This window comes from Scyliorhinus canicula, chromosome 19, assembly GCF_902713615.1.
Source record: "Scyliorhinus canicula chromosome 19, sScyCan1.1, whole genome shotgun sequence".
Taxonomy (NCBI): Eukaryota; Metazoa; Chordata; class Chondrichthyes; order Carcharhiniformes; family Scyliorhinidae; genus Scyliorhinus; species Scyliorhinus canicula.
The window spans coordinates 106,403,132-106,419,005 of NC_052164.1; the positions used below are offsets into that span (position 1 = coordinate 106,403,132).

The 15,874-nt window shown below is 47.0% G+C and overlaps 1 protein-coding gene across 1 annotated transcript in view; it reads right to left on the reverse strand.

The window, feature by feature from the left end:
- Positions 1 to 1,700: 1,700 nt before the first annotated feature.
- The window catches only part of tbcelb (tubulin folding cofactor E-like b), a 61,588-nt gene continuing 47,414 nt past the window's right edge, over positions 1,701 to 15,874 (reverse strand). Inside the window, exon 8 of the mRNA XM_038779529.1 lies at positions 1,701 to 2,045. Coding sequence (XP_038635457.1) covers positions 1,721 to 2,045 — 325 coding nt within the window. The 3' untranslated portion in view covers positions 1,701 to 1,720. The remainder of the gene's footprint in view (positions 2,046 to 15,874) is intronic.

Here is a 15,874-nt window from a genome sequence, read left to right on the forward strand (position 1 = left end):
CTAACCAAAGTCCTGTACAGTTCCAACATAACCTCCCGCTCTTATAATCTATGACAGATCAGCAATATTAAAATTACAGTATGAAACTGCACAAAAGAATTCTACCTGTGCACTCTTTGAATCCCCCACAATCAACATCCTGGGGGTTACCATTGATCAGAAACTGAACTGGACCCAGCCACCTTAATACTGTGGCTACCAGGGCAGGTCAGAGGCTGGGAATCCTACGGCCAGTAACTCACCTCCTGACCCCGCAAAGCCGTCCACCATCTACAAGGCACAAGTCAGGAATACTCTCCACTTGCTGGGTGAGTGCAGCTCCAACAACACTCAAGAAACTCAACACCATCCAGGACAAAGCAGCCCTGTTTGATTGATCCCCCTCCCACAAACATTCAAGCCCTCCACCATCAATGCACAGTGGCAGCCGTGTGTACCATCGACAAGATGCACTGCAGGGACTCACCAAGGTTCCTTAGACAGCACCTTCCAAACCCACGACTGCTACCATTTAGAAGGACAAGGCAGCAGATACCTGGGAACCCCACCACCTGGAGGTTCCCCTCCAACTAACTCACCACCCTGATTTGGATATATATCGCCGGTCCTTCACTGTCACTGGGGCAACATCCTGGAATTCCTCTAACAGCACATCACCTCAAGGACTGCAGCAGTTCAAGAAAGCAACTCACAGCCATCTTCTGAAAGGCAACCAGGGATGGGCAATAAATGCTGACCTAAGCAGCGATGCCCACATCTCATAAATGAATAAAAGAAGTTATACAATTAGCCCCATTTCCTTACTCTCTCCCCATAGCCCTGTAAATTGCCCCTTTACAAGTGTATATCCAATACTTTTGAAAAATTTGAAGGTTTGTTGAAATACATGATGCATTCTATATATTTAAAACCTGCTTTGAATGAAGGATATTAACATCTTTTCCATATTTCTGATGAGAGATGGGGGTTGATTTGAGTGAGACTAATAAATGGCTTGCCTTTTAGATAACTATTTCATGCAATGATGATACGATAATATCCAGATTTGGGCGGCACAGTAGCACAGTGGTTAGCACTGTTTCTTCACGTCAGGGTCCCAGGTTCCCTCTGTGTACCCAAGCAGGGGCTTTTCACAGTAACTTCATTGCAGTGTTAACGCAAGTCTACTTGTGACAATAATAAAGATTAATATTATTATTAGATTTAGCTCTGCGGAAGAACAATTTTGTACTCTGTTCCTTATTCCATCTAGCACCCGTAGATATCCTCTCAATAAGCAAACATTAAAATCCCAATTGTGTTGCACGATACTGATGACTTATGTTCCCAAAAATTGTGATTGGTAGTTAAACAGATGTCATACAGGCTATAACCTCGTACAAAGGTGATCCTTTCTTTGATGCACTGCACAGTAATTTATGATCCTTCACAGTGCTGCTTTTAATAACCACATTACAGCACATACTTCTACTGACCAAACTGATGGTGGTCTTGGATTTGTTATTACAGGGTTGCCTTGTATAGTTTCTGTTTTTCTTCATTAATGCCAGGAACTTCGATTTTTTTGTGAATTAGCTTCAGTAATAGTCAGTACCTATGCACTGGATCACTAACCCCATAACAATTGCAGTTGTGAAAATGCATGTGACCCGGCAACACTTTCATTAACAAACAAAATACTTGTGTAAAAAGTGCAAAGATTGTGAGTAAATTCACAAGACTATTTTGTTTTGGGTTCTACATGAATCTCATCTCCGTCTCGAATACTAAACGAGTGAAGAGCACGCGAGCTGAATCTCATTTCTTCAGGGCCAAAAGTCTTTACCATGTCTTGATCAATGTAGTATATGCGCATGTTATTGGTCGGTAACTGCACGACAGTTCGAAGTTGCTTCTTCAGATCAGCCACTGTCTGATCAAGACGAATATTCATGACCTCAACTTTACCTTCAAAGTGAACTTCAACCTTAACACGGCTCTGGGGTCGAAGGTCAACCACTGCTAATGGTTCCAGAACACCATATTGTGTTACCAGTTCATGGTATCTAGAAATAAACAGAAAGCAGTTAATTTCAGATGGTAAAAAACTTGTGTATTGTATGCAGTGTTCAGACTCAGTGGGATAATGCCCAAATGTTAGCACTGATTATTTTAGAACACAAAGGCTAACCCTTCACCAAGGATTTTTCACCCAGAGAAATTTTCTTCTTCAAATTAATTTTGCTGCACACTAGGTTCACATTCAGTTTACCAACCCTATTCACATTATTTGAGATCACGTACTGGACGAGCCTTTGGAGATGCAAATGTGGTATATGGGAGCAAATGCAGCTAGACAATTTATTAGGTACGTCACAGGTACAAAAGTAATTAATAAATGGATGGCCTCTTGTGCCTCACTATCAAGTGAAGAAACTGATACTAGTAGTGTCTTAAAACTGGCAACCTTGGGACACAATCTGTGTCTTTGGAGAAGCAATACATCTACTGCAACTGTCCTGCCTTCTCCCCGTACCCTGGATATTTTTCTTTTTCAGATAATCCAATTCCTTTTGAATGCCTTTATTGAACTTGTCTGCATCACACTCAGGCAGTGCCGTTTTCATGTCGTCATTGCTTCTTTTGCCAATTACATTCAATCTGTACTCTCGGGTTTTTGATCCTTCCACCAGTACAGTTGTACAAAAAGTACAATTCTTGGACATTGCTGGTTTTCGGGTAGTCAGATTTGATTACTGTAATCATACAGTTTCTCCCTATCCTGCCCAGACCCTTCATGAATACCTCTATCAAATCTAAAGCAGATCTCAATTTAAATATGTCAGTTTTAATATTCATTTAAAAGAAAAGATCTAGGAGACAGCCCATGGATTATTTAGCTTCATAATTGGGATTTCAGAGGCAGGGTGATGCTTGGCTTCAGACCCGTGCATATTGCAGCATGCCTGCTCCATGTGCTTACAGGCCAGGAGTCTGGCTTAGTCCCTATTATGCTGCATCTTTTCATTTTAAAGGACAAGCAAGATGTAGTTTCCAGGGGTTGTTCTAGGTGCTGTTTATCCATCAGTAACAGAGCAAAGTGCTTTGCCATACATACTTTCATTCATCACTGGTACCTGCACCAGGGCACAAATGGCCAGACTGGCACCATGTTGGAATTAAGGTTTGCGTCAGGCCAGGCTGAGCTGGTCAGGTGGGGTCAGGGGCTGTTCAGACCAATTGAATAACAGGAATCGACAGACACACAATACAGCATGGAAGGGTTAATTCTGTTCTGCATTCTGCAACGGGCAGGAAGGCACCTTTGGCATCTTGCCTTCTATTGTGCATTTGTGGTTAATTCATTAACTAAAATTAGTATAAAAATCCTAATCTTTTGGGGGCTGAATGCTTAAATTATTTAACTTTCAATTATGCACTGGTCTCTATGAGGTATTCTTGAATGGCTCACTTTAAAAAACGTACAGTTCTTGGACATTGCTGGTTTTCAGGTAGTCAGATTTTACGAACCGTACCTTTACTGTAATCACACAGAGGGTTGTTCACAAAATCAGAATAATGACAACACAGGAGGCAGCCATACTAGCCCTCTGAAGAAGCAATTCACCGAGTGCCAACTCTCATGCCTTCTCTCTGTAGCCCCGAACATTTTTATTTTTTGAATAATAATCTAATTCTCTTTTGAATGTCTTGATTGAAGCAGCCTCCACCACTCTCAGGTTGTACATTCCAGATCCTCACCACTCGTTGTGTGAAAATGTTTTAATATCGGCATTGCTTCTTTTGTTAATCACAATTGGGCAGCACGGTAGCACAGTGGTTAGCACTGTTGCTTCACAGCTCCAGGAATCCCAGGTTTGATTCCCCGCTGGGTCACTGTCTTTGCAGTGTCAGCACGTTCTCTCCGTGTGTGCGTGGGTTTCCTCCGGGTGCTCCGGTTTCCTTCCAGACTCCAAAGATGTGCAGGTTAGGTGGATTGGCCATGATAAATTGCCCCTTAGTGTCCAAAAAGGTTAGGTGGGGTTATTGAGTTCCGGAGATAGGGTGGAGGTGTGGGCTCTTTCCAAGGGCCGGTGCAGACTTGATGGGCTGAATGGCCTCCTTCTGCACTGCAAATTCTATGATTCTATGACATGAAGTCTGTTCTCTGGTCTTTGCTCCTTCCACCAATAGGGGCAGTTTCTCTCTCTCTGTTCTGTCCAGACCCATTGTGATTTTGAACAGTTTGATCAAATCGAAAACAGACCTCAATGTAAATACATATTAGTTTCAGCATTCATTTTACCAAGAATATATTGATCTAGGACCATGGACTATTCAGCTTAATACCTGGGCTTAGTTTATTATTTTGAGACTGGACAAACATAGATTTACATCTCTTGGAAATAAGAAAGATAAAGGGAAATTGGATCAAGGCAGTTAAACTAACAGGGCAGGGGGGGGGGGGGGATTGCTACAATAAGTTACAACAGCTCTTCCTGATGGTAGGGAATGCAGCACAAGGGAAAACAATCTTAGAATTTGAACGAAATAGCTCAGAAGCAAATCCAGCAAGAAGGCCTTCACCACAAGATACAAGGACTGAGAATGTGGTTGAACAGGAATGTGGAGGAAAGGCACAGCATGGTTGAGCAAGCACCTGAGACTGCCTTAGACAGTCTGAGCGTGAGGTGTACAAGAGCACCTCACCGGCAAGAGTGAGTCAGCACAATAGACCAATACTAGTAGTTACACACAGCCTCAAGTCACAGTTTCAGATACTATGTATACACCCACAGGAAGACAGAGAAACTCTGAGAAATAGTAATTAAGATGAAATTGGTCAATGTAGAACGCCAAAACAAATTGATTTGTGGTTTATGAAAGGAATATAATTTTAGTAACAAATTTTTACTGTGCAGACAGTAGCTCAAACACTGATGATTAGTCCCAGAGTGTTTGAAAGAGCAAGTGAGAGAATGAAACATGGTCCATGAAGTATTCAAATCTATTCCTGTCCACGAATAAGGCAATATGAGCAGTTCGGGGAGAATCAGGTTCACACAAAAGCTGGACAGAGAGCCGTTGTTTGAAAAGAACATTCCAGCACCTGAGAGAATCTCTGGAGATCTGAACCTGATCGGCTTCACTTTCACTCCAGCAGCACTTCACAAAGAGTTGGTACTAGTTAGAACCATTTGCAGATTTTCACAATATGAGCTTTCTTTCCAACTCAAAACGGAGATAATCAGGGTCCGAAATGATACCTCAGCAAGCAGTGATTTCCAATTCTGTTAATCAAACCTACTTTGTCCCTTGGCTGATTGCCACTTTCCCAGCCTGTTAGCTCAACGCCAACATCCCCAAAGTGCAATGATCTTACCAGCACATTTTCTGAAGCTTATTCACTGAAATCAAAAAATCTTTTGTCTGTGAATTAAAGGATCACTTGAACCATATGAACATGAAAGACATTTAGCCCCACAAACACATGGGATTTAAATTAAATCAATCTTAATATCTAAACAAAAACACAGAAGTAGATGTAATATTGTATACTCCAAAATTTGCAGAGCAGGGGTACATAGGACAGTGTGCACAAAATACAGACGTTATTATGCAAGGTGTCCATGTTGGTGGAATGAGTGCTTTGCCTGTTTGACAGAGGATATAGCTGTGTTAAGAGGACTAATAGTTCAAAATAAACAAGGTTCCAGGGAAAAGTGAGGCAAGAATGCTCTTAGCCTTATACCTATACCTTGGTTTAATGAATAAGACGCGATTGATAAAAAGCTCTCTTTTGGCAGAGAACGAAACAAAATCAGGTTGTGGCAAACACAGATCATACCATTCAGCCCAATGACATCATGCTTTATGGATATTAACCCTACTACCCAACAGCTCATTGTACATCCCTTCCTTTTAGAGATCAAATACAAGTTGATCCTAATTATAGCATTGTTAAATGTCCTTGCGTCCATATCAAAACTTTATTAACTTTCATGAGAAAGATCAGCCAAACTGCTGACCTTATTCCTGATTTTATAAATTTTGACTTGAGGAACAGGAGAATTGAACCATTTACTATCAAGAACAAGTCACCTCGATCAACTTTCACTTCTCTTCAGGATCTCAAAAAAATCTAGCTGATTTAAGTGGTCAATTTTTCCCCACAGATAAAATGACAATGCTCCAACATCAAGATCCAGTTAAATGTCTGTGATATCAAGGACAGAATCAAAGTTGGTTATAAGGGTTGTTGAGAACAAATGGTTGATTCAATCCAATGTTAGGTATTAATGTTAAATTGATACACAGGTGCTTTGGAAGCTGGACAAATTCCTCCAAATGATCTCTTCCAGAAATGAGCCCTTCGGATATAGGGCTTCCTTGGTAGATTAGATACATTCAAGCTCCACGACAATACAAGTGGTCTTCAGGTAGGAACAAGCTTAATATGATTTTTTAAATTCAGAACATACATGGGAATAAACCAAGCTCATAATGAGCAGGTAGTAACACCCGATCCTCTTCCAGACTCTAGAAAGTTGGTGAAGACCACCTTCTCTAGAATGAGTACTTGATTTAAAGTAGATTTAGATGGAATCCTCAATATCCGACCACCAAGATAACATCTGCTCAATTGAAGATTGATCTATATCAGAGATGGAAATAATTTACTACGATGTTAAAGAATACTGTGGTAGGGGGAGGGTAAAGGGGACTGAGGTTCCTGGAGTAGGATACCGTCTGAGGCTATAATAAAAAAGCTACTACTTCATGCTTTTTTTTTTACAAGTACAAGTCTCCATTCATTCTGCAACATTGAACATTTGGGGCAGGATTTTCCGGCCGTACCCATCCAGAGATTGGAAATTCCCGCCCGAGGTCAATGGTCCGTATCCCACCCGTGGCGTTCTTGCAGGGGAGGGGGGGAAGGATCCAGCCCCTGGTCACTGGTCAATTTAGTTCTCCTGCCTCAATCACACTCTGACCTTGGCCTCTGAGGTTTTACCAATGAAATGCAACAGAAATGCAACAGAAAGGCAAGCACGGTAGCATGGTGGTTAGCATCAATGCTTCACAGCTCCAGGGTCCCAGGTTCGATTCCCGGCTGGGGCACTGTCTGTGCGGAGTCTGCACGTCCTCCCCGTGTGTGCGTGGGTTTCCTCCGGGTGCTCCGGTTTCCTCCCACAGTCCAAAGATGTGCGGGTTAGGTGGATTGGCCACGGCTAAATTGCCCTTAGTGTCCTAAAAAAAAATAATGTTAATGGGGGTTGTTGGGTTACTGGTATAGGGTGGATACGTGGGCTTGAGTAGGGTGATCATTGCTCGGCACAACATTGAGGGCCGAAGGACCTGTTCTGTGCTGTACTGTTCTAATTCTAATTCTAAGATACTCAAGGATCAATAACCCAGTTTTTCACCGAGGCACTTTACAGCATTCCAAGACTCAACATTCATTTAAATAATTTTAGATCATAACCACTGCCCCCAAATTTTCCAACAGAGATTGGTAAGTGTTCTATTGCCATTTAAATCTCCCCTGGACCTATCTTTTGTTGTTTTTTTTTTCCATTACCATTTCCTTTGATTTGCACCATCATCAATTCTGCCATCTAATCTCTCCTCCACTATCTCAGATCTTGCCTCTCTCTCTCTCTGTTCTTCTACAAAACATGTTATATCTCAAATATTTTACATTTCTGCTGAAAAGAAGCAATGTCCCCTTTTTTATTGCCCCTAGCTGCTGTAAAGTAGGTAGGTTTACAAAGGCCCAGTGAAACTGACGTGCCAGAGAGAAGGTAAGCGCCGTCGGTAAGTGGATGTGATTTGGTTTGGTTGAGTGATCGGCGATCGGCTGTTGGGAGGTGGATGGAGGGCCGGGAAGGAAAGAGGTGGGTCGGAGGTTACTGGTGTATCTGCTGGATATCAAGGAGGGGGTCAGACAATGGGGAGGGGGCAGGGGCTCTAGGTATGGATGTGAATCGGGTTCGGGGTGGGGTCCAGCCAGGTTGTGTCAGGGATGAGATTCAGCCTCATGGATTGGGGATGGGGAAGCCGGGTGCGGATGGAGGGAGTCCCATGGAGGGTTGGGGTAGTCCACTGGGTTGGAGGGGGGGGAGGGTTGGGGTAGTCCACTGGGTTGGAGGGGGGGGGAGGGTTGGGGTAGTCCACTGGGTTGGAGGGGGGGGGGGTTGGGGGAGTCCACTGGGTTTGGGGGGGGGGGGGGGTGTTGGGGTAGTCCACTGGGTGGGGGGGGCAGGGAAGCCTGCACAGGGTTTTCTCTGAGTCTACGATATTTATGCAGAAGTTAGACAAAGTTTTTTATTGCTACTCTGGCATAACAATCTGAAGTTTGTGATTTAAAAGCAGGGGAAGTTAGCGTGTCAAAACAATTACTGTGCAAATGCTTACCTGGGAAGTTCGAAGAGGGATTCCCCAGCACATGTTTGGGGCACTCCCCCAAATCCGCTACCTAGGAGCCAGTAGGTTTTGGCCCATTAACATCCTGTCTCTACAGAAGCTGCCTGGCCTGTTAAACATTTCCATATTTTCAATTTTCATTAAATTTGAAAATAGGTTAATGTAATAGGTACCTTTAAAATGAAAAATAATTGCAACGGGCAGGGAAATGTACAGACAATAGAAAGACCCAGGAGCTAGCAGCAGCAAAAATGCAAAGAAAAATGTTTTCCTCCTGTGCCCCCACAGCCTTGCTTTCTGGTGGACTGCAGACTCTGCTCAGCCTCCAGTTTGCACAAATTCAAATTTGCTTAAAGAACACCAGTCATTAATTATGTGTCACAATTTTGTATTATTGACGCATCTTTGTCCTTTAATTACTCAAAATCTTTTACTTCTTTTCACAAGAAATCCTAGCCGAAATATATCAACTGCTATCAAAAGTTTAATAAAGCAGCTCTTCACAAAGAGAGCAAGGATCCTACCAACAGTTACAGACCATTTAACATACATTTACTTTCAAGGACCAAGAAAAACGGAGTCACATTCCTAAGGTTAAATGTCAGAAGATGATAACATGCTGATTGACATTAGTATTTGACAATGAATTGTTCCTTTGTGCAGTTTACTAACAGTCAGTAGCTGCAAAGTCAGGATACATTACTTCAACCAATTACAGTGCAATTCTACTCATTGACAAGGCAAATAAGGCACAGACTTCGAAGATTTGGAAATGTTTGCACCATATAAAAAAAACTGTTACTTTTTATAAAATATTTATTTTCCTGGGCTTAAGCTTGAAATTAATGAGAGATGCAGGTTATCCAAGTACAAAAATCAGACGCTGTCAGACCTGCTGAGATTGTCCAGCGTTTTCTGTTTTTGTTTCAGATTCCAGCATCCGCAGTAATTTGCTTTTACACAAGAATCAGTTGTTACTGTCAAGTTACACAGTTCTTTATGAGTTTGATCTAAATTAACACCATCATTCACCATCTGCCTCAGTCTGATCTATTAACGTAATCACAGAATTGCCCCAGTACAGGAGTAGGCCATTTCATCCATCTTGTCTGCACCTACTCTGCAAACGAGCATTATGGTTAGTGCCATTGATGAACTGGCAGCAGGCTCACGAATACAGAGCTTTATACTTCTGGTTAGTGGGAGGAGCCATGGGCGGAGCCAAGGGTGGAGCCCAGTACAAACTCCTCATCTCCCCCTATGGGCAGAGCCGCGCAACGGCTCGTATACAGAGCCCACAAGGACACAATACATATAAACACAGTGTGAATTACTAGGTTTATAATTCACCACATTCACCCCCTGTAAAAAAATCAAATCCGGCGGGTTGATGGGTCTACAAATTGAGCCGGTCCGGTGGCCGAGTCGTCCTTTGGGATCGGCGGAGCACCGGGGTTGCAGCCTCTTTAGGTGGCCGGGTGGGGGCGGTCGGCGAGTGGACGATAGTGGACTCTGGGGGCGATTCGGTCCGAGCTTCGTACCTGACTGGTTCGATGGGCGACGGGGAGCGCCGAAAACCTGTAGGCGCGGGGGCGCGGGGCAGTGAACCTGTAGGTGCGGGGGTGCAGGGCGCGGAGGGTTGGGTGGGGTGTAGTGTGAGGGGTACCTCGGCTGTAGTGGTGGTGGAGTTGGATCCTGCAGGCGCCAGGTCCCAGAGGGAAACAGTGTCTTGACGGCCATCAGGGTATTCGATGAAAGTGTATTGGGGGTTCGAGTGGAGTAGGGGCACTCTCTCTACGAGTGGGTCAGTTTTGTGGGCCCGGACGTGCTTCCGGAGGAGAACTGGGCCCGGTGTCTTCAGCCATGATGGGAGCGAAACCCCCGTGGTAGTGCCTCCAGAAAAAACAAATAGCCGTTCGTGAGGGGTCTGGTTGGTGGCTGTGCATAGGAGGGACCTAATAGCATGGAGCGCATCAGGGAGGACCTCCTACCAATGGGAGGTCGGGAGATTCCTGGACTGGAGGGTCAGTAGAACAGTCTTCCAGACTATCGCGTTCTCCCTCTCCACCTGCCCGTTCCCCCTGGGGTTGTAACTGGTAGTCCTGCTCGAGGCGATGCCCTTGTCGAGTAGGTACTGACGCCACTCGTCGCTCATAAAGGACGAACCCCTGTCGCTGTGTACGTAGCTGGGGAACCCGAACAGGGTGAAGATACTGTGCAGAGCTCTGATGACTGTCGGGGCTGTCGAAAGTACACATTCTGATTGGTCGAGGGGAGTGGCCCTTTGAAATAGATGCTCAGGTGTTCAAAGGGCCGGGATACCTTTACCAGGTGGGCCTTGTCTGGTCTATAGAAGTGCGGTTTGCACTCCGCGCAGATCGGGCAATCCCTGGTGATGGCTTTTACCTCCTCGGTGGAGAAAGGCAGATTTCAGGCTTTGACGTAGTGGATGAGCCGGGTGACCCCCGGGTGGCAGAGGTCATTGTGGATAGCTTTCAGGCGGTCGTCTTGCACGCTGGCGCACGTGCTGCGGGACAGGGCATCTGGGGGCTCGTTGAGCTTCCCCGGTCGATACATAATATCGTATTTGTAAGTGGAGAGTTCCACCCTCCACCTCAGGATTTTATCATTTTTAATTTTGCCCCTTTGTGAGTTGTCAAACATGAAGGCAACCGATCTTTGGTTGGTGATGAGGGTGAACCTCCTACCTGTGAGGTAGTGCCTCCAGTGGCGTATAGCTTCCACGATGGCTTGTGCTTCCTTTTCGACTGAGGAGTGACGAAGTTCCGAAGCGGAGAGGGTTCGGGAGAAAAAGGCGACTGGTCTCCCTGCCTGATTCAGTGTGGCTGCGAGAGCTACCTCTGAGGCATCGCTCTCCACCTGAAAGGGGATGGATTCATCCACCGCCCGCATGGCCGCTTTGGCGATGTCCTCCTTGATGCAGGTGAAGGCCTGGCGAGCCTCAGCTGACAGAGGGAAGAGTGTGGCCTTAAATAGTGGGTGGTCTTTGTCCGCATATTGAGGGACCCACTGGGCATAATACGAGAAGAATCCCAGGCACCTCTTGAGGGCCCTGGGACAATGGGGGAGGGGGAGTTGTAAGAGGGGCGCATACGGTCCGGGTCGGGGCCCAGGACTCCGTTTTCCACGACATAGCTGAGGATGGGTAGCCTGGTCATGCGGAAAACGCATTTCTCCGTGTTATACGTGAGGTTAAGTTTCTGGGCAGTTTGGAGAAATCGATGGAGGTTAGCGTCGTGTTCCTGCTGATCATGGCCGCAGATGGTGACGTTATCCAAGTACGGAAACGTGGCCCGCAGCCCATACTGGTCCACCATTCGGTCCATTGCTCGTTGGAACACTGAGACCCCATTCGTGACGCCAAAGGGAACCCGGAGGAAATGGAAGAGGCAGCCATCTGCCTCGAACACCGTGTAGTGGCGGTCCTTCGGGCGAATTGGGAGCTGGTGGAATGCAGACTTCAGATCCACCGTGGAGAAGTAGTGGTACTGGGCGATCTGATTCACCATGTCGGCAATCCTGGGAAGGGGGTACGCATCGAGGAGCGTGAACCGATTAATGGTTTGGCTATACTCCACTACCATTCGGAATTTTTCCCCGGTCTTGACGACCAGCACCTGAGCTCTCCAGGGGCTGTTACTGGCCTCTATGATCCCCTCACGTAGGAGCCTATGGACCTCGGTTCTGATAAACACCCTGTCCTGTAGGCTGTACCGCCTGCTGGGAGTGGCTACGGGTTTGCAGTCCGGAGTGAGGTTAGCAAAGAGTGGAGGGGGGTCGATTTTTAGCGTCGCTAGACTGCAGATAGTGAGTGGGGGTAGGGGCCCGCCGAAGCTGAGTGTGAGGCTTTTGAGGTTACACTGGAAGTCGAGTCCCAGTAAGAGTGGGGCGCAGAGTTCGGGGAGTACGTACAGCTGGAAGTTCGAGTAGCTGGCGCCCTGAATCGTTAGGGTCGCGACAGTGCGCCCTTGGAGGTAAACAGAGTGTGAGCCCGAAGCGAGGGAGAGTTTGCCGTGCAAGGAAAATAGGGAGCGCACAGCGTCTTACCAGATAAGGGTGTACGAAGCTCTCGGTGCTCCCGGAGTCGAAGAGGCACGGTGTACTGTACCCGTTGATTTTAACAGTCATCATAGAGTTGCGGAGGTGTTTCGGACGCGACTGGTCCAACGTGACCGCGCTGAGTTGCGGGTAGTCGGCAGCTCGATCAGCTGTGCTGGAGTGGCCCCGTGATGGCTGTCTGCGGAGGTCGTAGTCTTCGAGATGAGTTTCAGAGGTTGAAGAGGATGGAGCCCAAGATGGCCGCCCCCCGTGGATCGCACGTGGCGGGCGGTGAGGAAGATGGCGTCCAAGGTGGCGGCCCCCATGAGTCGCACGTGGCTGGCCGCGTGGAGGAGGGTTTCCAAGATGGCGGCTCCCATGAGTCGCACGTGTCGGGTGGGGGCGGAGTCGGCATACAGGCTGCAGCATTACGGGGCCTGTGAGTTTGGGAAGTGAGTGCTCTTGGCTGCGGGAGAGTTTGGGGTAGGGGTTTTCTTCACCAGGCAGACCCAGGCATAGTGTCCTTTGCGACCACAGCTGCTGCAGGTCGCGTTGCGTGCCGGGCAGCGCTGCCGTAGGTGTTGGGGTTGGCCACAAAAATGGCACGCTGGAGCTGCGTAATGGGTGGGTGGCCACGCGGCGCAGGCCTGGAGCAGTCGCTGGTCGGGGGCCCAGGATGGGGTCGCTTGGTCCGCGGGGAACGAGGTGAGGCTGCGGAACGAGACCTCCATGGTTGTAGCTAACTCTACAGTGTCCTCCAATTTCTGGGCCCCTTTCTCAAGCAACCGCTGGCGCACATAATTGGACCTGAGCCCTGCCACGTATACATCACGGACAGCGAGCTCCATATGTTGGGCGGCTGATACAGCTTGGTAATTACAGTCCCGAGCTAAAGCTTTTAAATCGCGCAGGAATTCTTCCAGCGACTCCGCGGGGCGCTGGCGGCGGGTCGTAAAAATGTGGCGCGCGTAGACCTCGTTGATGGGCCTCACATACATTCGGTCGAGCATGGCCAGGGCCTCCGTATACGAGGTAGTACTGTTAAGTTGAGTAGAGATACGGTGGCTCAGCAGTAGGCTGAGTTTCTGATCCTCCGTAGTTTCTGAAGTGCTTGATTCAGCCAGGTAGGCCTTGAAACATCTGAGCCAGTGTAGAAAGATTTCTTTCGCCTCTGCAGCCTGCGGGTCGAGTTCTAGTCGGTCAGGTTTGAGGGCTGATTCCATAGAAGTTTTCTTCAAGTTTCCTAAGACTATTAAATTGATGAGACCATCAATTCACAAGACGCGTGATTGGAAGTGAACAATGGTTTTAATAGTCTTACAACTGAGCCTGCCGGCGACGAGATGAACTGGCAGCAGGCTCACGACTGCAGAGCTTTATACTTCCGGTTAGTGGGAGGAGCCATGGGCGGAGCCAAGGGTGGAGCCCAGTACAAACTCCTCTTCTCCCCCTATGGGCAGAGCCGCGCAACGGCTCGTATACAGAGCCCACAAGGACACAATACATATAAACACAGTGTAATTACTAGGTTTATAATTCACCACACTGTTTTATTAACTGCTCTCTCCATCTGTCCTGCTACCTTCAATGATCTTTGAACAGATACACCCAGGTCCCTCTGCTCCTACATCCCTTTTAGAATTTTACCCCTTCTTTTATGTTGTCTCTCCATGTTCTTCCTACCAAAATGCATCACCTCACCTTTCTCTGCATTGAACTTCATCTGCTGCCTATTTTCCCACGCCACCAAATTGTCTATGTTTACCCTGTTCAAACCCCTCATAATCTTAGACACCTCATCATATTCCCCCTCAGCCTCCTCTGTTCGAAAGAAAACAATCCATGTCTATCCAGTCTGTCCTTATAGCTGTCCATCCCAGGCAACATCCTGGTGAATCTCCTCTGCACCTCCTCCAGTGCAATCACCTCCTTCCTATAGTGAGGTGACCAGAACTGTACACAGTACTTCAGCTAGAACCTAACCAATGTTCTGTACAGCTCCAACATAACCGCCTTGCTGCAATATTCGACTGATAAAGACAAGTGTCCCATATGGAGGCCAAATCACTGAGTGTCTTTAATACAGAGATAGATAGGTTCTTGATTAATAAGGTGATCACATCACAGACATCAATTTCTCTCATCTTGAAGCGTGACAAGGATCCGGAGAGCTGTGGATCGTGCAGGCCAATCTCCCTCTTGAATGTAGATGCCAAATTATTGGCTAAGACCCTGGCCACTCGAGTAGAGGATTGTGTCTCGGAGATAATTGGGGAGGATTTCTGAAGGGCAGGCACCTGACATCCAACATTTGACGGCTTCTTAATGTAATTATGATGCCAATGGAGGGGCCCGAGGCTGAGGTGGTAGTTGCCATGGACGCGGAGAAGGCTTTCGATCGAGTGGAGTAGAAGTATCTATGGGATATTTTAGGCAGGTTTGGGTTTGGGCAGGGATTTGTAGAGTGGGTATCAGGCCCCGGTGGCAAATGTAAGAACTAACCGAGCTTGGTCGGAATACTTTAGTCTTTGTCGGGGGACAAGGCAGGGATGCCCGCTCTCCCCATTACTGTTTGCCATGGCCATAGAATCCTTAGCAATGGCTCTGAGAGCAGCGAATACCTGGAGGGGAATAGTGAGAGGGGGGGTTGGAGCACAGGGTCTCTCACTATGCGGATGATTTGTTGCTTTATATCACGGACCCGGTGGAGGGGATGATTGAAATCATGGAGGTATTAGGAGAATTTGGGCGCTTTTCAGGCTATACGTTAAATATAGGAAAGAGCGAGATGTTCGTGATTCAGGCACGGGGGCAGGAAAGGAGGCTGAAGGAGTTACCATTTAAAGTGGTTGGGAAGAGTTTTAGGTATTTCGGGATTAAAGTGGCCAAGGATTGGGGGCAGCTTCACAAGTTAAATTTGGGCAAAGCAGTGGATCAAATGAGAAGGGATTTTTGTAGATGGGACATGCTCCCATTGACGCTGGCGGGGAGGGTTCAGACGGTGAAGATGACCGTCCTTCCGAGGCTGCTTTTCTTTTTTCAGTGTCTCCCAATTTTTGTCCGAAAGGCTTTTTTCAGAAGTATGAATGTGGCGATATCGAGGTTTATATGGGTGGGTAAAACCCCGAGAGTAAAGAGGGTACTCCTGGAACGGGCCCGCGGAGATATACAAGATGAATACGTGGCTGAAGGGATGGTGTCAGGGGGAGGATTTCAGATTCCTGGGGCATTGGGACCGGTTCTAGGGGAGGTAGGACCTGTACAAACTGGAAGGGTTACATCTGGGCAGGACTGGAACTGATGTCCTAGGTGGGCTATTTGCTAGAGCTGTTGGGAAGGGTTTAAACTAATGTGGCAGGGAGATGGGAACCGATGCAGGAAGTCGGAAGGTAGTAAAACAGGGACAGGA